The sequence below is a fragment of the Phyllobates terribilis genome, unplaced genomic scaffold (genome assembly GCF_046119375.1).
Source record: "Phyllobates terribilis strain yellow unplaced genomic scaffold, ASM4611937v1 Scaffold_2__4_contigs__length_985480577, whole genome shotgun sequence".
Taxonomy (NCBI): Eukaryota; Metazoa; Chordata; class Amphibia; order Anura; family Dendrobatidae; genus Phyllobates; species Phyllobates terribilis.
In genome coordinates, this window is record NW_027362762.1 from 115,268,016 (window position 1) to 115,291,299 (window position 23,284).

General features: G+C 41.3%; 1 protein-coding gene across 1 annotated transcript; it reads left to right on the forward strand.

Moving 5' to 3' along the window:
* The first annotated feature begins 281 nt into the window (after positions 1-281).
* Positions 282-23,058, forward strand: RFC3 (replication factor C subunit 3). Its single transcript, XM_073662527.1, has 9 exons — positions 282-467; positions 3,232-3,369; positions 4,102-4,169; positions 7,586-7,683; positions 11,257-11,438; positions 13,542-13,678; positions 13,804-13,902; positions 16,854-16,923; positions 22,466-23,058. The coding sequence occupies exons 1-9, from the start codon at positions 381-383 to the stop codon at positions 22,655-22,657; spliced, it is 1,071 nt and encodes a 356-aa protein (XP_073518628.1). The 5' UTR covers positions 282-380; the 3' UTR covers positions 22,658-23,058.
* The last annotated feature ends 226 nt before the right edge of the window (positions 23,059-23,284 follow it).

Sequence of the window (23,284 nt, forward strand, 5' to 3'; positions counted from 1 at the left end):
TATGACAACCAGTCCAGCCAAACCTTTTTTCAGGTCGTTTCAAATGAAATTTTTGCGGTGTGACTGGAAAAAGGCTACTAGAGATAATTCTGAAACAAACGAATTAATAATCATTGGGCGGACTTCGCTGGCTCACACCTTACTACGCAGAGATCTGGCCGCCATGTTCTTGAATACCATCAGGCGCCAGGAAAATGGCCGCTGCTCCGAAATGTCTCCGCGCCAGAGGACAGCGCGCGCGCCTTCGCCCTGGCATCACGTGACCCTTTCGTTCGGCGCATCCCGCGTGGTGACCCGCACGCATGCGCAGTGTAGATCTTACTTTTCGCGCGCTCTTGGTCTGGTTTGAGCCGAGGCTGTAGCGTCTCCTCCGTGCAGTGATGAGTCTGTGGGTGGACAAGTACCGGCCTACCTCCCTGGCCAAGCTGGACTACCACAAGGTGCAGGCAGCTCAGCTGCGGAATTTGGTAAGGTAGCAGCTGGCTTGTGTGACCTCTGTAGCCCGGACATGAGCGTTACCTTAGGCAAAAAGTGTTGTCAGTTGTGCATTGTAAGGGGTAATCAGTATACACACGTCCCCGGGCACAGGCCCTGTCTGTACATAGCTTCCTTTTATAAATAAAGTTTGTTGAAACTGCTCTGCATAATACAAGATTTAAAGGGAACTTGTCTAAAAAAGACATTTAAAGGGAATCTCCCCAGACTATTGTTGTCATGTAATTGTGCTAAAACCCCAGTGTATCATGCAGAGCCGCTCGCCTTGGTCTCGGGGTCCTAGCTGCTCGCCCACCCCTCCTAGTGACTGACAGCTGCCCTCCTATGGCGGTGGGGAATCCACCGCTCATAAATATGGAGGCCTCTGCAGCCTGAGGAGCCTCCGGAGCTCACACACTGGGCTCTCAGCAGCTGACAAGCTGTACCTGGTGGCGTCTGGCGATTAGGTGGTCGCCACCGCAGCTGCATATTGAAAAGGGAGGTCTCTGAGGCTACTCCTTTAACACTGGTTACTGTGACTTTTGCATAACCTCGGAGGTGTCATGTGATCGGGTCAAAATTCCTGTGATTGTCAGAAGTTTCTCTTGACTTAAAGGGTTGCCCAGTAGTTGACTACCTTTTTTTTTTTTTTTTTTTTTCTTCCATGCTATATTCTCTAATGTAAGATAAAAGCACCTCCCGTATCGGCGCCACTCCAGCGATGACGTGTCTCCTATGACATGCCACGTGAGCCCTGCAGCCAATCAGTCGCTGCTATTGGGTTTGTGCTCTGACTTCCTTCAGATCAACCTTAGCCCTCTGATGGAAGCGAATGCAGCAGCCTATTGGCGATCACTGATTGGCTGCTCGGCTCACGATGTCACAGGAGGTGAGTATAAGGAGCTTTTATTTTACCTTGGGGAATATAATATAGAAGAAGGGGCTGTCAGAGTACTTGACAACGCTTTTAACATTGTGTTTTCGTAAGTAACTCCATGATTTTACCATGACTAAAAGTTGCTGTGAAGCCCTAGAATTAAAGGGGATGTTCAGTACTGGTCACTTCAGCCTCAGGAGTTGATTGGTGCCAATGTTGTTGCATGCACCTGACGGGACACTCTCCATTATGTGCACGATCTCCAGGTATCATGTACAAATCCCAAAAGGTAAGTGTAGACCTATCATAATTGTAGACAGCTCGGTGGCTCAGTGGTTAGCAGCACTGCAGCCTTGCAGCGCTGGGGTCCTGGGTTCAAATCCCACCAAGGACGACATCTGCAAGGAGTCTGTATGTTCTCCCCTTGTTTGCGTGCGTTTCCTCAGGTTTCTCTGGTTTCCCCCCACAATCCAAAGACATACTGATAGACACTGAGCCCAAATGGGGACAGTGATGATGTGTGTAAAGCGCTGTGGAATTATTGGCACTATATAAGTAAGTAAAATCAATAAATAAAATAAATTGGCACCAGTCTCCGTGACAAAGTGAATGATGCCACACAGGCCTTCTGAATCCGCCAGTTTCCCTCTCCAGTCAAATAATAACACCAGCTCTGTTCCAGTGGTGTCGGCACTTGCTCTCCCCGGCTCACATGACATTTGTTATGCGATCCCCTTTGTCCAATCTGTGCTGGCTTCACTTTTCCCACCTTTGGAGAAATCATGACAGACAGAAGAAGTGAGAGACCAGCTGAAGCTTTCACTTTCTCCAGATGTCATTTACAAGGAGAGGAGTGTGAAACCAGCGCTGATTGGCCACAGAGATCGCGTGACATCTCAATGTTACTCAATCCCTGGGAGAGCCAGTGCCGACATCTCTGGAATGGCACCAGAGATGAGAATAAATGTTATTATTTTACTGGGGAAAACAGTTTCAGAAGGGGTTGTCAGAGTAGTGGACAATCCCATTAATTGCCTTTGTGAGGTTGGTGCTTTCCTGAAGAGTAACGGTTTGGACCAGCGGCATGGTCCCTCCACTAGCCCAAACTGGTCTCTCCGATGCTTCAAGCAGAGGTAGCTTTCCCTCTGGGTGGAGCACAGTGACTCTGAATTGAGCTTCAGAGCAGCAATCGTAATCTCTGTACTCTTTGCCCAGGAATCCGGTCACCTCTGATGCACTAACGGTGGCCGGTAACACCAACATCATCAAGCTGTAAAGCATACAGTTAAAAACTTCCTCTTTTTGAGGAAGGAAATGATTTTAATAAGATTTTACAAGAACTTTGCAATGATGACAATTTAACAAGATGAGACTTTGGGGTTGCTTCATCGATATGAAGGGTGCGCTGAAGTAATATCCGCTGCATTCCTTAACAGGCCTGCTCCTAATGGGTTCAGCACATCTTTAAGCGGCTGTGCTCCGCCGCAAGAAATGTGCTCAAGTACATTACTGTCATAAGTTACCCAGCTTTTCAAAATATCTGTCGCAAACCGATGAATCGCCCACCAGTAATCGGTTTGTGTGAACATCATGGAACGTTTAATACCCACGGCCAGTTGCATTACAAAACAATTATTGTCGAAAATCACCATCAAGCAAGTCAGTGGGGTTTTACAACAGCAATCATTACAGATGTTCTTATCCACAGCATGTCCACTATGTTGCATACTTGTGGGATTTCTAGCCATAAGATCTGCTGCCACATCCGTGCTAGAATTGTTTTACCCCATTTATCAGAACGTATTATTGGGATTTGGAACAGGGGGAAAGACTGCCAGCTCTTACCACCTTCTTGATGCAGATGACATTTGCTTTTGTAGGTGCAATGTGGAGACTTTCCTCATCTTCTGGTGTTTGGACCGTCCGGAGCCGGGAAGAAGACCAGAATAATGTGTCTGCTGAGAGAACTGTATGGTGCTGGCGTAGAAAAACTACGGATTGAACATCAGTCAATAACAGTACGGCCTCTTCTAGATGTCATGTTCCTGAGGGTTAACACAATTCTGTCCTCATGTTATCATCTATACGGCTTTTACAGGGGCTCATTTATTTGTATATAATAGGTTCCACACATGCTTCATAATCATAATCTTGCAATCTTACAGTAGCCACTGGGGCTATTTTAGACTCGTACTTCCTGTCTTTTCATGAAGAGTTTTCAGTAGGCTCCTCAGAGGCAGGATTACAATGACAGGTGACATCTCTATACACAGCTCATAACTCGGGACCCACAAATCACAATACATTTACACAAAAGACCATAGCAGATGGTTTGGTATATTAAACATATAATAAATTAGCCATGAAAGAGCAAACGATTACCTAAAGCTTTACACCTGTCTTATAGAATGAAAGTGCGGGCAGTCACATATAGCTAATCTAATCGCAGTACACGAATAGATTGTACGGAAAAGAATATTGGCATCATCAGGGGTAATACAGGGCAATCTGTTGGTGAAACATGTTGGGAAGGGGAGGACTGTGAGAATTATAATACTTTCATCTATGAATGTCTGTGGTTTTGAAATTTATAGTGACTCTCTGGATACTGCAGACCAGACTTTTCCGTTCAATACCATTGCAGTATAGAGATCTGCACGAACATTATGTCCAATCTTCTAGTAATTGCAGTGAAATAAGAAAATATTGCAAATTGAACTTTGTATATTAATTTTATATTATATCTTCAGACTCCATCTAAAAAAAAAATCGAGATCAGCACAATTGCAAGCAACTATCATCTGGAGGTCAATCCAAGGTATGATGTGGACATGGGTTACAGTACACTGTATTCTGTTTTATCATCTCTTTAAAGTGGATTTCGAGATCTGCTTTCTGTCAAAGTACGAACCGTCCTTCACTCACTCAGCTGCTGGTTTCTATATTGTAGCAGTGTGGTTAATCACCATCAGCCCGGAGTCCAGGATATAGCAAACACTTTAGAGGACCATATGGACCGATGTGTTTAACCCTTGAAAAAATATCCCCCTTGATTGGCACTAATCCAGAAAAGGATGTTAGTTCATGTTCAGATGTCATGGATTTGTTTCATTTGGACACACCTTCTCATTTAAAGTTTTTTTCTGTATTTTCATGACTTTGAAAATTGTACATTCACACTGAAGGCATCAAAACTATGAATTAACACATGTGGAATTATATACTTAACAAAAAAGTGTGAAACAACTGAAAATATGTCTTATATTCTAGGTTCTTCAAAGTAGCCACCTTTTGCTTTGATGACTGCTTTGCACTCTCTTGGCATTCTCTTGATGAGCTTCAAGAGGTAGTCACCGGAAATGGTTTTCACTTCACAGGTGTGCCCTGTCAGGTTTAATAAGTGGGATTTCTTGCCTTATAAATGGGGTTGGGACCATCAGTTGTGTTGTGCAGAAGTCTGGTGGATACACAGCTGATAGTCCTACTGAATAGACGGTTAGAATTTGTATTATGGCAAGAAAAAAGCAACTAAGTAAAGAAAAACGAGTGGCCATCATTACTCTAAGAAGTGAAGGTCAGTCAGTCCGAAAAATTGGGCAAACTTTGAAAGTGTCCCCAAGTGCAGTTGCAAAAACCATCAAGCGCTACAAAGAAACTGGCTCACATGAGGTCCGCCCCAGGAAAGGAAGACCAAGAATCACCTCTGCTTCTGATAAGTTTATCCGAGTCACCAGCCTCAGAAATCGCAGGTTAACAGCAGCTCAGATTAGAGACCAGGTCAATGCCAAACAGAGTTCTAGCAGCAGACACATCTCTACAACAACGGTTAAGAGGAGACTTTGTGCAGCAGGCCTTCATGGTAAAATAGCTGCTAGGAAACCACTGCTAAGGACAGGCAACAAGCAGAAGAGACATGTTTGGGCTAAAGAACACAAGGAATGGACAGTAGACCAGTGGAAATCTGTGCTTTGGTCTGATGAGTCCAAATTTGAGATCTTTGGTTCCAACCACCGTGTCATTGTGCGACGCAGAAAAGGTGAACGGATGGACTCTACATGCCTGGTTCCCACCGTGAAGCATGGAGGAGGAGGTGTGATGGTGTGGGGATGCTTTGCTGGTGACACTATTGGGGATTTACTCAAAATTGAAGGCATACTGAACCAGCATGGCTACCACAGCATCTTGCAGCGGCATGCTATTCCTTCCGGTTTGCGTTTAGTTGGACCTTCATTTATTTTTCAACAGGACAATGACCCCAAACACACCTCCAGGCTGTGTAAGGGCTATTTGACCAAGAAGGAGAGTGATGGGGTGCTACACCAGATGACCTGGCCTCCACAGTCACCAGACCTGAACCCAATCGAGATGGTTTGGGGTGAGCTGGACCACAGAGTGAAGGCAAAAGGGCCAACAAGTGCTAAGCATCTCTGGGAACTCCTTCAAGATTGTTGGAAGACCATTTCTGGTGACTACCTCTTGAAGCTCATCAAGAGAATGCCAAGAGTATGCAAAGCAGTCATCAAAGCAAAAGGTGGCTACTTTGAAGAACCTAGAATATAAGACATATTTTCAGTTGTTTCACACTTTTTTGTTAAGTATATAATTCCACATGTGGTAATTCATAGTTTTGATGCCTTCAGTGTGAATGTACAATTTTCATAGTCATGAAAATACAGAAATTTCTTTAAATGAGAAGGTGTGTCCAAACTTTTGGTCTGTACTAATATATATATATATATATATATATATATATATATATATATATATATATATATATATATATATATATATATATATTCTGATTCTAAAGTGAGAATCTGCAGGAAAGTACAGTAAAAACTAATTATTACTAAGAGGGTAAACCTTCAAATTCCTTGTCATTAGTGACTGTGTCTCCGTCGCAGCAAAAATGCAGAAGCAGGTCACACCTGAAAGCAGCAGTCTAAATTATATTAAGGCGTATTGCATCAACCAAAGTGGAGAATCCAGAGACTATAAAGCCCCTTGTTGTTACCACCGTTCACCAACCATTGCTACAGAGCTGGTTACAAGCCATAAATCTCCAGTTAGTTGCAATACTTCCAGTCACTTATCTCTCTTAAAAGATAACGGGAGCACAGACCATAGTGAAGCACAGTGATGCAACGGGACCTGTTTTGCAGTCATTTATTCAACCTGGTTTTACACTTCAAGAATTCACAATCTGAGTATGGATTGCGATGGCCTTTTTGGCCGCAAGTATCCTGTCCCAAACTCAACAGCCTCATGTATGCCTATGAGGCTGTTGAGTTCTGGTCAGAAGAACCATGGCTGATTCCACCCCATTGAAGTCCGTACTCAGGTCCTCAATGTCAAATGTGGGAATCCGGTCTTATGCTCACAAAATTGGTATAAATCACAAAAGTGCTCAAATGCACATGACCCGACATGGCTTATTTCAGAGTATATCTAACAGACAGGATTTCCTTTTACTTATACTAGTTGACCTGCTTATGTATACAGTCAAATAAAATATGAAAAACTTCTTGCATATTTCTTATTTCTATAATTTTTCTTTCAGTGTTATAATTTAATATACCCATAATATCATATTTGTGCATATAATCACCTATGAATGAATATAAATACTCCTAAAGACAATTATATAAATCCTCATGTATTATAAAATGCTAAAGTATATCTAAAAATTGATTATATATCATAGATTAAATCTATATTTTTATGAAAATTGCTTCTATTACAGTGAAAAACGGGCAACCCTGTAGCCACGATCATGTCTCTCCATATATGATAGAAAAAATAAGAACCTGTAATTACAAACAACCTATATCCAACATAGTAATTTCTGTTGGTAAAATATGTAATTTCTTCAACTTTGAGTCTGGTCTGTACAAAACACTAAAGCATATTAAAGTACAGTACAATCCATGTGATTGGAATTTGCAGAAATTCCAATTTGTATGTTGTAAAATTGCAGCAGATTTCTGTTACAGGTTTTTACCTTTTGCAATGAAAATGGCAAAATGACAAAACCTTTTAACCCTGTCTGAATATAACCTTTTTTTTCATTCACTTCTGACACAGGGCTCTCGGTTGGTAAATTGTATAACTATAATATTATGTTATATGTTGATATAATTATATGCACATGATCAGAGAAGATATTTGTTTGTCCCACTCTAACCTGCAGCAACTTCGTGTTAGTTTGTTCTGATGTTATTGTATATTTTCCAGTGATGCCGGCAATAGCGATCGTGTTGTCATCCAAGAATTATTGAAAACTGTGGCCCAATCACAACAACTTGAAACAAGTACTCAGAGGGATTTCAAAGGTCTGCATAGTTATCCATTTCCAAAAGTCTATTATGTGCCTGTACACTGGCATAGCTCACTCTTAGGCTATGTGCCCACGTAGCAGATTTGATGCAGAGCATCTTTGCCTCTCTCTGGCAGAAAAAAACGCATGCAGATTTACATGCGTTTTATCTGCCAGAGAGAAGCGTTTTTACATGCGTGTTCGCATGCGTTTTTTCAAGCACTTTTCCGAGCGATTTTGAGCATGACTTGGAAAAGCGCTTGACAAGTTGGTCACACAATATAAATCCATGCAAGCTTTAAATGCTGCATCTATAGTAAAAAAAAAAAAAAAAAAAAAAAAAAAAAATGTTAAAAATAAAAAAAAAAACCTGTATGCTCACCTCTCCGGTAAGCTCCCAGCGGCATCCTCTCTCTTCGGCGTCCCGCGGTGTAGTTGCAGGACCTGCAGTGACGTCATTTAGTCAGCTGATGGTCACGCGACCACTGATGTCAGCGGTCAGGTGATGGTTGCCTGACCATCAGCTGACTAAATGACGTCACCGCAGGTCCTGCAAGTACACCGCGGGACGCCGAAGAGAGAGGACACCGCTGGGAGCTGACCGGAGAGGTGAGTATACAGGTTTTTTTTTATTTTTAACTTTTTTTCACCTCGTTGTAGCCGAGATGAAGAGGAGTTGTAGTCTCCTCTTCATCCTGGGTACCACAGGCACCGCGATTACGCTGCAAATTCATGGCCATTGAATTTAATTGAAACGCAGCAAATCCACATATACCTGCTGGTTTGCTGCGTTTCAGTGTTCCTCAATGGCTGTGAATTTGCGGCGTAATCGCGGTAGAAATGGTCATGCTGCATTTTGCAACGCAATGCGAATTCGGCTTGCTAATTAGTGCATCATGTGCACAGCACATCCGAATTCACATGGCTTTGCATGACAGACGGTTTTACAAGCGTTTTCTCGGCCGTAAAAACACCGCAAAAACGCTACGTGGACACATGGCCTTATACTGAAGCTCCTGTTATATGAACCCGATAAGACTCAGACATTCAGGTCCATTAAATCTATGGTTTTTTCTTTTTTTTTTTTTTTTGATGCCCTGCTATGTATAGTCCAAGCGATCGGATGATCATATCTTCAATTCCCCTAAGGGGATTAACAAATACAGTAAAAAGTGAAAAAAAAATGTGAAAAACACCCACTAAAGTTCAAATCCCCCCCCCCCCCATTTTGCCCAATTAAAAGTAAAATAATAACAAAAAAACATACACATTTGGTATCACTGCGTTCAGAAACGTACAATCTATCAAAATAGAAAATAAATTGGTCTGATAGGTAAACGGCGAAAAGAAACTGAAATTAACAGAACTACGTTTTTTTGGCCACCGCAACATTGCAGTAACAGTCTCTACACCACTTTTTCCTTCTACTCAACTTTCCATTAACCCCTTCATGACCGGAGCAATTTCCGTTTTTGCATTTTCGTTTTTTTGCTCCCCTTCTTCCCAGAGCCAGAACTTTTTTTTATTTTTCGGTCAATATGGCCATGTCGGGGCTTATTTTTTGCGGGACGAGTTGTACTTATAAATGCCATTACTGGTTATACCATATCGTGTACTGGAAAACGGGGAAAAAAATTCCAAGAAATGCAATTCCACAGTTGTTTGTTGGTTTTTACCACGTTCACTGAATGCTAAAACTGACCTGCCATTATTATTCTCCAGATCATTACGAGTTCGTAGACACCAAACATGTATAGGTTCTTTTTTATTTAAGTGGTGAAAAAAAATTCCAAAGTTTGCTATAATAAAAAAATGGGGCCGTGTCTGTGGCTTATTTTTTATTGATACCATTTTGGGATAAATCCGATGTTTTGATCGCCCGTTATTGCATTTTACTGCAATGTTGCGGCGACCAAAAAACGTAATTCTGGCGCTTGGAATTTTTTTCTCACTACGCCGTTTACCTATCAAATTAATTATTTTTTTTTATATTGATCGGGCAATTCTGAACTCTGCGATACCAAATGTGTATGTGGGTTTTTATTTTGAATGGGGCAAAGGGGGGTGATTTAAACTTTTTTTTTATATATTTTTATTTATTTATTTTTTTTTTAATATTTTTAAAAACATTCTTTTTACTCTTTTTGCATGCTTTAATAGTCTCCATAGGAGACTAGAAGCAGCAGTTTTCTGATTGCTTCTACTGCATACAGGCAACGAGCAGATCACCTGTTTGCAGGAGAAATGCTCCTGTGCCACCACTAGGTGGCGCTCATAGCAAATTTTTCATGACAACCACAGGGGTCTGCTGCAGACCCCGAGTTACCATGCCCACCCATCATTGACGGGGTCACTAATGGGCGGGGCTAAGGCAGCGCTTCCAGCGCGGCACTGCTAAATGCCGCTGTCAGAGATTGACAGCGGCGTTTAACTGGTTAACAGCCGCGGGTGGATCGCGATTCCACCTGCGGCTGTTGCGGGCACATGAAGAATCAGCTGACGTGCCCGGTTCAGTGCGGGCTCACCGCCAGAGCCCCCGCTGAACCTGCCTTTTCGACGTGGTGCGTACTATTACTGGGGTTAATATGCTTGGATACAGCACTCTATGAACAGCCAACTTCTTTAGCAATGACCTTTTGTGGGTTATCCTCCTTGTGCAGTGTGTCAATGACTGCCTTCTGGACACTTGTCAAGTCAGCAGTCTTCCCCATGATTGTGGAGCCTACTGAAACAGACTAAGCGACCTTTTTAAACGCTTAGGAAGCCTTTGCTCGTTTTTTGTTAATTATTCTAATTTACTGAGATAATGACTTTTGTGTTTTCATTGGCTATAAGCCATAATCATCAACATTAACAGAAATAAACACTTGAAATAGTTTGTTTGTAATGACTCTATGAGTTTCACTTTTTATAGTTAAGAACTGAAATAAATGAACTTTTTGATGATATTCTAATTTAGTGAGAAGCGCTTGTATTTGAAGAGTTATATAACTAAGCCAGGTTAGTTTTACCACATAGTGAATATGGTAAATATGGTGAATATGGTAAATAAAATATTAAAAAAAAAATTGTGACATTGTACTTTTATAATTTCACTGCACTTGGATTTTTTTCCCGCTTTCCAGTGCATCACATGATGATGAAATGAATGGTGTTCTGCAAAAAAAAAAATGCTCTCATCCTGCTATATTGATGGAAAAATAAAAAAAGTAATTGCTCTTGGACGGAAGGAAGAAAAAAATGGAGAATCGCAAGTTTGTGAAGTGGTTAATGTGACATGACACCCGCCTTATATTTTATAAACCTATCTAGACCTGTGTAGCTCTATTATTGTAGCTATGGTTGGGCAGTCTCATATCTGACTGTCATTGAACATCACATTACTTTAATACATGTTGGGATTTACTGACTTGTCCAGTTGCCTAGTACAATATTCAGTGCGACAGTCTTCAGGATCATAGCAGCCGTGCATCTCCATTGAGTTTTCATCATACAGAATATACCTTTATTTGGCTTACCTTTGTCAGTGACATTGCATTAGTTACTGAGAAGGTGTCATCACTTGCACAATTCTTTGTCCTCTCTGCAGTTGTGCTGCTAACCGAGGTGGATAAACTTACCAAGGACGCTCAGCACGCGCTGAGGAGAACCATGGAGAAGTACATGTCTACTTGTAGGCTCATTTTATGTTGTAATTCTACATCAAAAGTCATTGCTCCAATAAGAAGCAGATGTCTGGCAGTCCGTGTGCCTGCTCCGAGCATTGAAGAGGTATGAGTGGTCTTAAGAAGTTATTGTTTTTAGTCTTTAGAAAACTATGACTAGTTTACACCTAGTACCCATCTGGTCGGTTTCTTCCATGCACCGGCCTTGTTAGTGTTGACCATCTTGTAACAATGTCCCACATTTTGTCGCTCTTTAAACAAAAAAAAAAAATTCTTCTCTCCTGACCTCGCTGCCTCGGCGAACAGTGTCCTCTTCCTCCTCCACAGCCGGGGCGGCGCATGGCAATAACGTCTGACACGACGGAGATGCTGACGTCAGTCGCTGGCCTCTGATTGGCCAGTGGCTGGTAATGGTATTGCGGTGCAGAGAGCTTGTCTCTGCTCCACAATACATTTCAATTTCAATTGAAGGTGCCTCCGAGGACGCACATTGAGTTGGAGAGGAACGCTGACATCGGTGGCCCCTGTATCAGGTCGCAATAGTCTCAGGTGCCCAAGGGCCGTGCAATGGAGCTTCGGGGTCCACACGCAGGCCGTATGTTTGAGATCTCTGCCATATGCAATCTGAGAAAAGTGGTGTAAAGCATGGCCAGTTTCTGGTGAAACTAGAAATCTGTTATCTTTCTACCAATCCATGACCAACACAATCGGTCATTTTTTTTTTTATTATTAATTACATGAGGACGTACTTTTTACCAACTGCAAGTTTTTTCCCAATTTTAGTGACTTGCTATTTATAAAGACCGTAAAGCTGCGTGCCCGCTATGCGTTTTTCAAGCGTTTTTGCCGCAGAATTTCCGCAGCGAAAACGCTTAACAAACGCTTGGTAATACGTGCCCCATGGTCCTCAATGATAATCCGCATGTGCTGTGCACATGCTGCAGAAGTTTCTGCTGTGGATTATCATTGTGGAAAAAAACGCAGCATGTCCATTAATTTTGCGGACACGCAGCGTAATTGCCGCCATTGACTTGCATTGAAACGCATATTATCCGTGTCAGCACATTTGCACACACGGATAATATGCGTTTCTATGTGCGGATGGTACCCGGGTGTGGAGGAGAGGAGACTCTCCTCCAGACCCGGGTACCATAGAAACTGTAAAAAAAAAAAAAAAAAAAAATTTTAAATAAAAAATATTATATTTACCTTCTGATGGCCCCCGGTGTCCTCAGCGATGTGTCCAGTCTGTTGTATGGGTCGCGGTGGTGTGAGGACCTACGATGACGTCATTGAGTCATGTGACAGGTCACGCGACCGCTGACGTCGGCAGTCGCGTGACCTGTCACATGATTCAATAACTTCATCGCAGGTCCTTTCACACAACTGGGGAGACCGGATGGAGCGGAAAAAATACCGGGGGCCATCGGACGGTAAGTATAATCTTTATTTTTTTACCATTTTATTTATTTATTTATTTATTTTTTTTAAACTATTACTTGGTCACACTATATGCCGGTTGCATGGATTTATATAGTGTGACCAAGTTGTCAAGCACTTTCCAAGTGATGCTAAAAGCGCTTGATAACCCGCATGAGGAAATGCAAGTGAAGAACGCTTAACAAACGATTCTATCTGGCAGGAAAACGCATGTACAATCCGCATGTACAATCCGCATGCGTTTTTCCTGCCAGGGAGAAGCGGAAAAAATCTGCAGCATTTCTGCATCGTGGGCACATAGCCTAACTGGATATTTGCTTTAATGCTTAAAATGGTATTCCTTATAAGAAATGAATCTCGAGGTCACTCGTTAGATAATTATAGTTTATTCCAATCAACTTGCTGACATTGTATCATTCAGTTCTTTTATTATTTCCCATTTATACTGTTACTCTATGAAAAAATGTTTTATGAAGATTAAGTTGTAGAAAAAAAACTATTCCCACAATAGAGATTTATGACCTTTCCACACAATTTGCTGTGAGGTATGGGGTCTGCACCTCTCCGGAATAGGGGTCACCTGCCACACCCAGGCAGAGATTGAAAAGGGAGGTGGCCGTTCATTTCTATGGGAGTTAATGAAACAGTCCTGTCCTGGATACAGATCTGGGTCCCACTCAGACATTATGGCATGTCCTCTGGATGTCATAAATGTCTACGTTAGGAATACTCCTTTCTGTTTAGTAGTGAAGAAAATTTTTCCTTGCAGATCTGCACGGTTCTGTTTAATGTGTGCAAAAAAGAAGGACTTTCTCTACCACAAGAGCTCGCTCGGAAGATTGCCGAGAAATCTGGCAGAAACCTGCGTAAAGCACTTCTCATGTGTGAGGCTTGCCGCGTCCAGCAGTACGTATGGTCATGTATATATTTGTTTGCTGTAGAATAACCACAAAACACAAAAAAGTGAAATGTATTTATTTAGTTAATATAAGATTTTTATTTTTTTTTATTTGTTTTTATAAATATTACAGATATCCCTTCAGCTCAGACCAGGACTTGCCAGAGACGGATTGGGAGGTTTATGTGAAGGAGACTGCCAATGCTATAGTCAGCCAACAAACTCCACAAAGGTTTGAAAATGCGTCTTTTACTCTTTAACGTAAGCTAAAGAAATCATTAGAAATTGTGTAAAATGAGACTAAACCATCTATGTGCATTACTCCACTCGATGTATTGATAAATGATCATAGAGCAGAGATGAGGGGTCTTTACTGTCTGCAGGTACGGATACTTGGGTCTGATTCTCTGGTTTCTAACAGTAGTGCAAAAAGTCTATTTTGTACTTGTTTTTTTTGTACAAATGTACACCAGTATCGCCTTTTGCGTGATATTTTTGTGCATGAGAATTTGTGCAGTGCTAGAGTTGTGTGCTAGCTTTTAACGCATCATGCCACTTTTTGCTCTAAAAAAGGCGCAGAGAGATGAATAAAAATCAAATAATTTTAAGGTCACATGAACCAGTACGGGCTATTTTTGAAGAATTTAGTGCTAAAATCTGCAACAAATTCCACAAGATAAAAGAGAAAAATGGCTTAGAAAAACGCAAATTATGAATCTGGTTCAATGAGTAAGAAAGCCGACACCTTACTGCCACTTATTGCAGATGGCTATCCTAAGGCTATGTGCCCACGATGCAGAAATGCTCAGGATTTTTTCCTGAGCGTTTCTGCATCTCCCTGGCAGAAAAAAACGCATGCGGATTGTACATGCGGATTGTACATGCATTTTCCTGCCAGGGACAAGCGGATGTGAAGCGTTCTTCACTTGCATTTCCGCATGCGGGTTGACAAGCGCTTAGCTTCACTTGGAAAGTGCTTGTCAACTTGGTCACACTATATAAATCCATGCAACCGGCATGGATTTATATAGTGTGACCGTAAAGAATGGTAAAAAATAAATCTATACTTACCTTCCGATGGCCCCCGCAGTCTTGATTCCCTCCATCCCGGCTGCCGTACACTGAAGGACCTGCCGACGTCAGCGTCGCGTGACCAGTCACATGACTGACGTCAGCACAGGTCCTTCAGTCCATCGCGATTTGCCGGCATGAGAGGAGGAGCGCAGCGGGGGCTGTCAGAAGGTAAATATAACATTTATTTTTTATTTTATTCTTTTTTTCACAGGTTCTATGGTACCCGGGTCCGGAGGAGAGTCTCCTGTCCTCCACACCCGGGTACCATCCGCACATTAGAATGCGTGTATTCCGTATGTCCTTATCTAGTGAAGCGGAATGCATGCTGTCTAATGCAAGTCAATGGCGGCGAAAACGCAGAACTTCCGCAAAATAATTGGTAGTGCTGCTTTTTTTTTCCGCAATGATAATCCGCAGCGGAAATTTCCGCAGCATGTGCACAGCACATGCAGATTATCATTGGGGAACATGGCAGGCCTTCTACCAAGCGGAAACACTTAAAAAACGCATCGTGGGCACACAGCCTAAAAGTCAATGTCTGACCCTTAAAAGAGCCTCACCCTGTGAAGTAACGGCCATCTGTAGATAGCTATTTTGGAGTGCCTCCTCTTTGGCGTACAGTATGGTACTGGTTGGCTGGTGAGCGCAATAGCAGGAAAGTTGAATTCCTTTCACCACCGACCTACTTTAATATTTGATCACTCACAGTTATGAAAGGAGCCATAACTAAATTACTGTTGTTGCAAATTCTGCAATGAAACATGTCACCTTACATACTATGAGGGTATATCTGTCCACCCATCAACACTCAGGAAAATTCTGTTGAAAAGCAAATAAAGTGAATTGTCCATAAACGTGTAGGACGGTCCCTCTGTCACTGAACAGATGTTTGGGCAGGTTAGTTTTCATCTGTTCTATGTAGTTTTCAGCCAACCGTTTATTTCTACCTCATTACGTTTACTACCACGTTAGTGAACTGAAGATCTGTGACTCTTCATATTTTTATTTATTTTACTCACTTATATAGCGCCATTGATTCCACAGCGCTTTACAGACACTATGGGCACTGTCCCCATTGGGGCTCACAATCTAAATTCCCGGTCAGTATGTCTTTGGAGTGTGGGGGGACACCGGAGAACCTGAAGGAAACCCACGCAATCACGGGGAGCACATACAAACTCCTTGCAGATGTTGTCCTTGGTGGGATTTGAACCCAGGACTCCAGCGCCGCAAGGCTGCAGTGCTAACCACTGAGCCAGCATGCTGCCCAATTCCTATTCTTATAATCCAGATAACTGAATAATTATATTCCTATAATCCGGATTTATAAGGATGAACCATCAGAATAAAGAATACTAGCACAATTAAAGTCAAAATAATTGTATGTCATGAAAATTTGTTGGAAACTGACATTTTTGTGCATGACTGATGTAATTCATTCATTCTGTTTTAAAAAAAAAAAAACAAGCGTTTCCTCTAGGAACATGTTGATCATTCTGATTTAATAAATGCATTTTTTCTTTTTTTTTCCAGTCTATCCTGGAACCCCCATTATTTGCCAGAACGAGGGACTTGTAACTTCTGTTCTCCCCTACTTGTAAGACTGCAGCCGGGAGGAGTTAAATGGAGGCTGCTGGTCGCATGTGTGCCCTACTTCTTCATTCAAGGTTGACACTTTGGGAGATGGCAGAATCGGTATCTTCAATGTATCTGCAGCCTCCATTCAACTCCTGGCTGCAGTCTTACAGCTAGTGGAGAACAGGAGTCACGTGTACCCCATTCTGACGATTGGGGGGTCTAGCAGTGGAACTAACCTCATTCCAATAGTTATCACCTGTCAAGTAGGTACGTGATAACTTTAGGCTGCAATACCGATATTGAATGTCCAAATCTAACCAATAAGTGCACTTTGACAGTATCCCTTGATTGCGTGGTTTCCTTCGGTTTCCTCCCACCCTCCAAAAACATACTGATAGGGAATTTAGATTGTGAGCCCCAATGGGGACATAATGATCATAATGTCTGTAAAATGCTGCAGAATTAATGGTGCTATATAAATGAGTAAAATAAGTATTGTGCTAGTAACATGCAATGTTCTGATTTCAATAGGTTGTTGGAGGTCCGTGGACGACTGTATGAACTCTTAACCCATTGTATTCCAGCTGAGATTATAATGAAGGTACGTGGGGTTTCCATATGAACATTTATATACAATACATACTTTCTTTCCAAGTGATCGCCATGTAGTATTATCTTTGTTTTAAGCCTTCAATGACGAGAGATTTTTTTTTTTTTTTGCGCTCTTTTTCCTTGCCTTGTTTCAAGTTGCATAACTTGGTTTCCGTCGCTATAGCGGTTTGAGTCTTCGTTTTTTGTGAGACGAGTTTTAGTTTTGAACGACGCGATTTTACCATACAACGTGAAAAAAGTGATATCAACTATATCTTTTTCTTAAAATTAGCATTGTGGAAGGGGGAAAATGAAGCGGATTTCAATTCATAAATTATTTTATTTTTATATTTTAAATTTGTTTTCTCTTTTTTTTATTTTATTTTTTTAGTCCCCTTAGGACTTGAGGGATTTAAGTGGTTAAACTACAGCAATGTGAGCGCTCTCGGGTCGCTGCAGTTACCGGCTAATGCCGGCTGTATTACACAGCTGGATCTGCCATGTATAATGCGGCCTGCTTCATGCCTTGCTTAACCAGTTAAGGTTTTGGGGAGGGGGGATTGTGCACTGGTGATTGTTTCATTGTGGGTTTTTTTTTGGGTTGCTCATTATTTTAATGTGAATAGAAGGGATTCTAACATGCCAATGAAAACCACAAATACAGGAGAACTATTTAATGCTTACAAATCAATAAAATTAATATTAAAGGAATTGTCTTACTGCAGCCCCTTCTTAAAGCCTATCTAGCTTGTGAAGCCGACTGCACTTCTAATTATTGGCACCTTTGCTCCAAACCCTCTCTGGCTTCAATATGCCCGAATATGCGGAGGGGGATTGTCTTGGTCAGTGATGCATTAGTGACTTTGGCTTTTTAGGGTATGAGGAAATTCAGTCTTGTGTGTATTAGAGGAGAAATGTATTAGTAATGAGCGCCAGCATTGAGCCATCAGGCAACACACCCTGTGCATGAATGTAACCTAGGCCAAAAGTGCCAAGCTAGTATAATTACAGTGAGTCACAGACTGCAACTATGTGGTTTCATAAATGTAATATTTAGCCTAATCCGATACCTTCCAATCTACAGTAACACCTCTTCACACCGCACATCTTTCTGAAGACAATTCTCAGTTCTTTTATATATACTATTCTATATACAATTGTGTATATACCATATATATTGTCATATTTGTTGAAAAGATCAATCTTCTAGATCCTTTTTTTTTCACTGCAATTTTGGGATGCTGTAAATACCACCATATATAGGTTGACAAATCTGCCCTACTAACATGTAAGGCAGATTCGTCTTCAGACGGTTTTACCCTATGTAAGGGCAGCATAGTATGAGAAAGTTCACTCTCCTATTATCCTGATGGATGTGTGGGGTAGAGGGGAGGCGTTGGGACAGATTTTCTAATCCTGTCCAATATTAGACAGTGCAGACTCGTGCTAGACAGTCTGAAAATGTGTCAAATCTGTCACGTTGAATCATGTCTGATAAATTTGTATCTTTAGATGCTAAAAAGGCAGCCGTATTTGCTAACACTGTGTTGCCTTTATATAGGACAAGGCAACACAGGTGCAAAATACTTGTAAAACGACCACTCACACACCTACCCTTGGAGAGGGTGGATGCCATTGCCTAGTATTAGAAATGCTAACACATAGGCTTTTATAGGGCACAAGTCACATAGATATGTGTAGTGCATAGTGTCTGGCTCAAAGCCTATAAGTGACGCCCATGCTATACAGTCCTCCCAGTACTATATAGGCATACCCTACTTTACAATGCCAAAATTTATGGGTATGGCTGCATCCTGCATAGAAATGGGGGGGAGAGGGAGACAAATAGATGAAGAGTTATATATAATATATACATACATATCAGGTATTGGTTGAAATTTTGGCAAAATACACATCCTCACAACCCACAAAAAAGCAAATTATAACACTATTCATTAAATGCAAAACACAACAGTCCCTCTGGGGTGCACTTATATAGTGATGGGGGGGGGGGGCGCCTAATCTACTACTATGGGCTTCACTATTATGCTGTAAGCCAGACACTGTGTACTACTCTTATGTGACTGGCGCCCTATACAAGCCATATATGTGTGCATTTCTGATGCTGGACAGCCAACCTTCCATGAATTGGTAGCTGTTTTCAGTATTTTGCACCAGTGTTGCTTCTGTCTTCATTGTGCATTAGTATTGTGACCTGTTTGTAATACACCTGCATATTTTTGTGTCCTTCTTCAGACTCTGTTGACTATCTTTACACCACCTCATGGTTGGGTTTCTTGCAATACTGTTTTTGTGCCTAGGTTTTGGTGCACATTATCCTGTTATGCTTTGCCCCTCTTTCCATCTAAGTCACTTCCAAATGAAGCCACGCCACTAACAGTGTGACACAAACCTTTCTCTAAGCACATAATAAACTGGGTCTAAAATTACATGGAACAATTTAGCAAAGTTAAGATACACTCACAATCAGTAAATTTGGGCCATTGTGCCTTTCAGGTAAAAGGACCTTTTCAATGAATACACCAGACAGATAATTTGAGTGCAGTATTTTCAGATGGTGCGCGCTCCCTCTGCACTCCACAGGGATTGATGGCTGCAAGGGATGCCAGGTTTGCTCACCTATTGAATACACCGACTCATAAAATTATATAAAAAAAGCAATGAACTAAAATATAAGTTGGTGTGCATGCAGTGTTGTAGGCGCATATTCACACTGGCCACTAAATTGACAAAACCTTAGATAAAAACAAAATGAGCAAATACCATGTACACATAGTACGGTTTGAATACGAGGTTAGGACTGTGCCGAATAGGGTCACCATGACATGATGGGGATAGCTTTTATGTATTTTTTTTATCAAAAGAATAATAACCAAGTACCCTATATTACTGTATTTTCATGCACTGTTGCTATTTATTTACTGCAGGGTATTTGCTCATTTTGTTTTCATCTTGGGTTTTGTCATAAAATTAGAATATCATCAAAAAGTTAATTTATTTCAGTAGGAAGTAGATGAGAAAAACTCCAGCACCTTCTCCGTATCCATCACAAGAAATGTAAAGTTAAAACTTCCATTCCATTAAAAAAGCGCCATATGTAAGGCAGACCTTACGCGTTTCGAACCAAACAGGGGTTCTTAATCATGGGTTACATTGCTATAGATAAAAGACATATATATATAATACAAACAAAAGAGAATATAGGGTGGAGACAACAAAGAACAGGAAGTTCATTAGTGAATGAAAATCCTCCTGAGGATAATTGCTCAGTAATATGCATAAATTAAACTTAATTTGCCAGCATACCATGCACATAAGTACTCCATTAGAAAAAAAATATCAAAAAATGTACATTAGATCATTGCGAAAATTGAGACCGTTGGGAATGCGAGAGTTAAGTTTAAGAATCCATGAGGCTTCTGTGGCTAGGAGCAGCTTGCCTCTATCTCCTCCATGTATTTGTCTTTGCACCTTGTCTATATCAATAACCTGAAGTGTGGAAAGATGACAGCAGTGAAAATCAGCAGAATGTTTTCTGAGCCCTGATATGGAGGACTCGCTGCATTAGGATTCGGAGTCCTCCAGTAACACGCTCTGCGATGCATCTTTTGAGCATGCGGCTGGTGCAACCCACATAATAAATTTTTGCAAGATGTGCACAGTGCTTGATAAATGACACATGTACTAGAGCAATTAATAAAGTGCTTAATATTATATATTTTGCCTGCACTGTCAGTAAATGTCTGGGTCTTAAACATAAATTTGCAAAAAAGGATTGTCAAGAGTGTGAATATGAAATAATTCCTTCCAAGCTATATATAAATTAGCTAATGATGGGGAAAAAGACGCACCCATGGGGCAACCGCAGATTTGCAGAAAAAAAAATCTCCATTAAAGTAAAAAAAAATTATTTTCAAGTAAGAATTGTATCAAATTTAGTATAAACGCGTTTAATTCTTTTGTATAGAGATTGGTATTGTTAAGGTGATAGGAGATAGATTGTAATGAGAGATGGTGCGGGATGCTAGTGTATAGTGACACAATATCTGTGGTGACCCATCTATCATTACATTCCCACTCAAAAGATTTCACAGCAGATAATAAATGCTTACTACCCCTGATATATCCTGTAGTGGCCAAAACTATAGGCTGTAGTAGCTGAACAATCCATGCTGCAGTTCTTTCAGTAAGTGAATCAATTCCAGCCACAATGGGGCGGAATGGGGGTGGAAATGTTTCTTCGTGCAGCCCGACTAATTCATCTCTCTTCTTGTTACTCCTCTGTAAATCCCCTCACTGGCTCCCATTTCCTCAGCGTATCCAATTCAAACTGCTAACACTGACCTACAAAGCCATCCATAACCTCTCTCCTCTGTACATCTCTGAACTAATCTCCCGATATATATTCCCTCACGTAATCTCCGTTCCTCCCACGACCTCCTTCTCTCCTCCACACTTATTCTTTCCTCACCCAATTGCCTCCAAGACTTCTCCCGAATATCCCCCATCCTCTGGAATTCTGTGCCCCAACACGTCCGATTATCCACCACACTCGGATCCTTCAGAAAGAGCATGAAAACCCATCTCTTCAAGAAAGCTTACAGCCTGCCATGACCCCGCTGCCTCCTCAACACCACTGGAGCTACTGCAACCCCTCAATCTACTGTCTCCTTCCCCGTTCCTGTAGAATGTCAGCCTGCAAGGGCAGGGTCCTCTTCCCTCTGTACCAGTCTATCATTGTTAGTTTGTTTGCTGTAAGTGATACCTGTATTTTGTGTGTAACCCCTTCTCTTGTACAGCACCATGGAATCAATGGTGCTATATAAATAATACAAGAGTGGACATGTCAGGCAGCAGAGACTGATGACAGATCTGCTATAAATAAATGTTACAGCCTGCCTCTCGCTTTATATATTCTGCCCTTTGACTTTGCGTTGTGGGTGTGATATGAAAATGGTGATCTTTTGATTATTGAAAGCACAATTATGTTTAACAAGTGTCTGAGGTTCTTTCCTATGTCTGGATCTGTCACCAGATTTCACATTGCAAACTACATTCATTACTCAACAGATCTTTCCTCTGTTAAAACTGGTGTATTTACTTTTATAATTGTCAGTGTGGCTGTATATTTGTTTCACTCGATCCTTGTCCACCTAGCCTGATCAACAGCTCCTCAGTGACCCATCTCCCTGCTGTTGCTGAGCTCACACTGTTCAGTACAAGCTGCAGCTGCCAGGCTTGGTAGGCATAGACTGAATATACTTGGACTTGTGAGCTTGGCTCAAAATACTCCCCTTACGATCAGGATTATAAGCCATTCTGATGTGGCTCTTCAAAATAAGAACTCCAGTCTCCTCAGGTCTAAGTAATATATTTAATAAAGTATATTTTGTATTGTGTAATCTAGTGACAGATCCTCTTTAATATTCAGAAAACATATTCTTACTATATTTTTTGTGTACAAAAAATGGAAAAAACGTCTCTAGCCTAATCCATGAAATCGATAAGTCTTTTATGTGTTTTCATTTCAGTCTCTATTATCGGAGCTCCTTAATAACTGTGACGGACAGCTAAAAGGCGAAGTAGCGCAGATGGCCGCCTACTATGAGCATCGGCTGCAGCTCGGAAGCAAAGCAATCTATCACCTGGAAGCATTTGTGGCAAAATTTATGTCCATCTACAAGAGATTCATGGAGGACGGACTTGAAGCCATGATGTTCTAGTTTTCTTTCTGCTCTTGAACAGATATATTGGTCATGTACTCGGACCATGATGGCACTTCTATCTGTTGTGTACATTCCTTTAAACCATGTGTAAGAAGTTAAGGATTATGGAAGATACAGCACTTGTGAACACTGAAGAACATCAGGATTTGTTCTTAATCTGTGTGTTTGCTAATGCTACATCTCTGCAGTCCCTGCTGACAGGCGGCGGTCCCTAGGTTTGCTCTGCAGGAATGCTTGACATCCTCAAGCCGCTGTCACTGGATGAAATAAACATTTGTGCAGTGATTTTCATGCTGTACATGAGACAATCTGTGAGTGACAAAGGACTATATCAGGTGTTGTCAAATCTTCCATGAAATGTCCACATTATGTTTTGTAAGAAATTGCTTTATTGATAAAAGGTATCTGCTAAAAACAAGAAGAAAGTTGCGCTGTATTTATTCATGCTTGTAATATGTAAAATATACATCTCTACTTTTCCTGCTGCTTTTTAGGTTCCTTCAAGCTTCTCTGTGCTCGTCTTGTTAACATACTTGGAATAATGTTCCCCGTGGTGCCAATGTGAGCAGCGCCTTACAGTAATTACTGTATTTTACAGACTATAAGACGTGCTTCCCCTCCCCC

Coding starts and splice junctions, on each gene's coding strand:
- RFC3 (XM_073662527.1), top strand. CDS start 381: ATGAGTCTGTGGGTGGACAAGTACCGGCCTACCTCCCTGGCCAAGCTG. Junction 13,903..16,853: donor AGCCAACAAACTCCACAAAG/GTTTGAAAATGC, acceptor TGATTTCAATAG/GTTGTTGGAGGTCCGTGGAC. Junction 16,924..22,465: donor CAGCTGAGATTATAATGAAG/GTACGTGGGGTT, acceptor TTTTCATTTCAG/TCTCTATTATCGGAGCTCCT.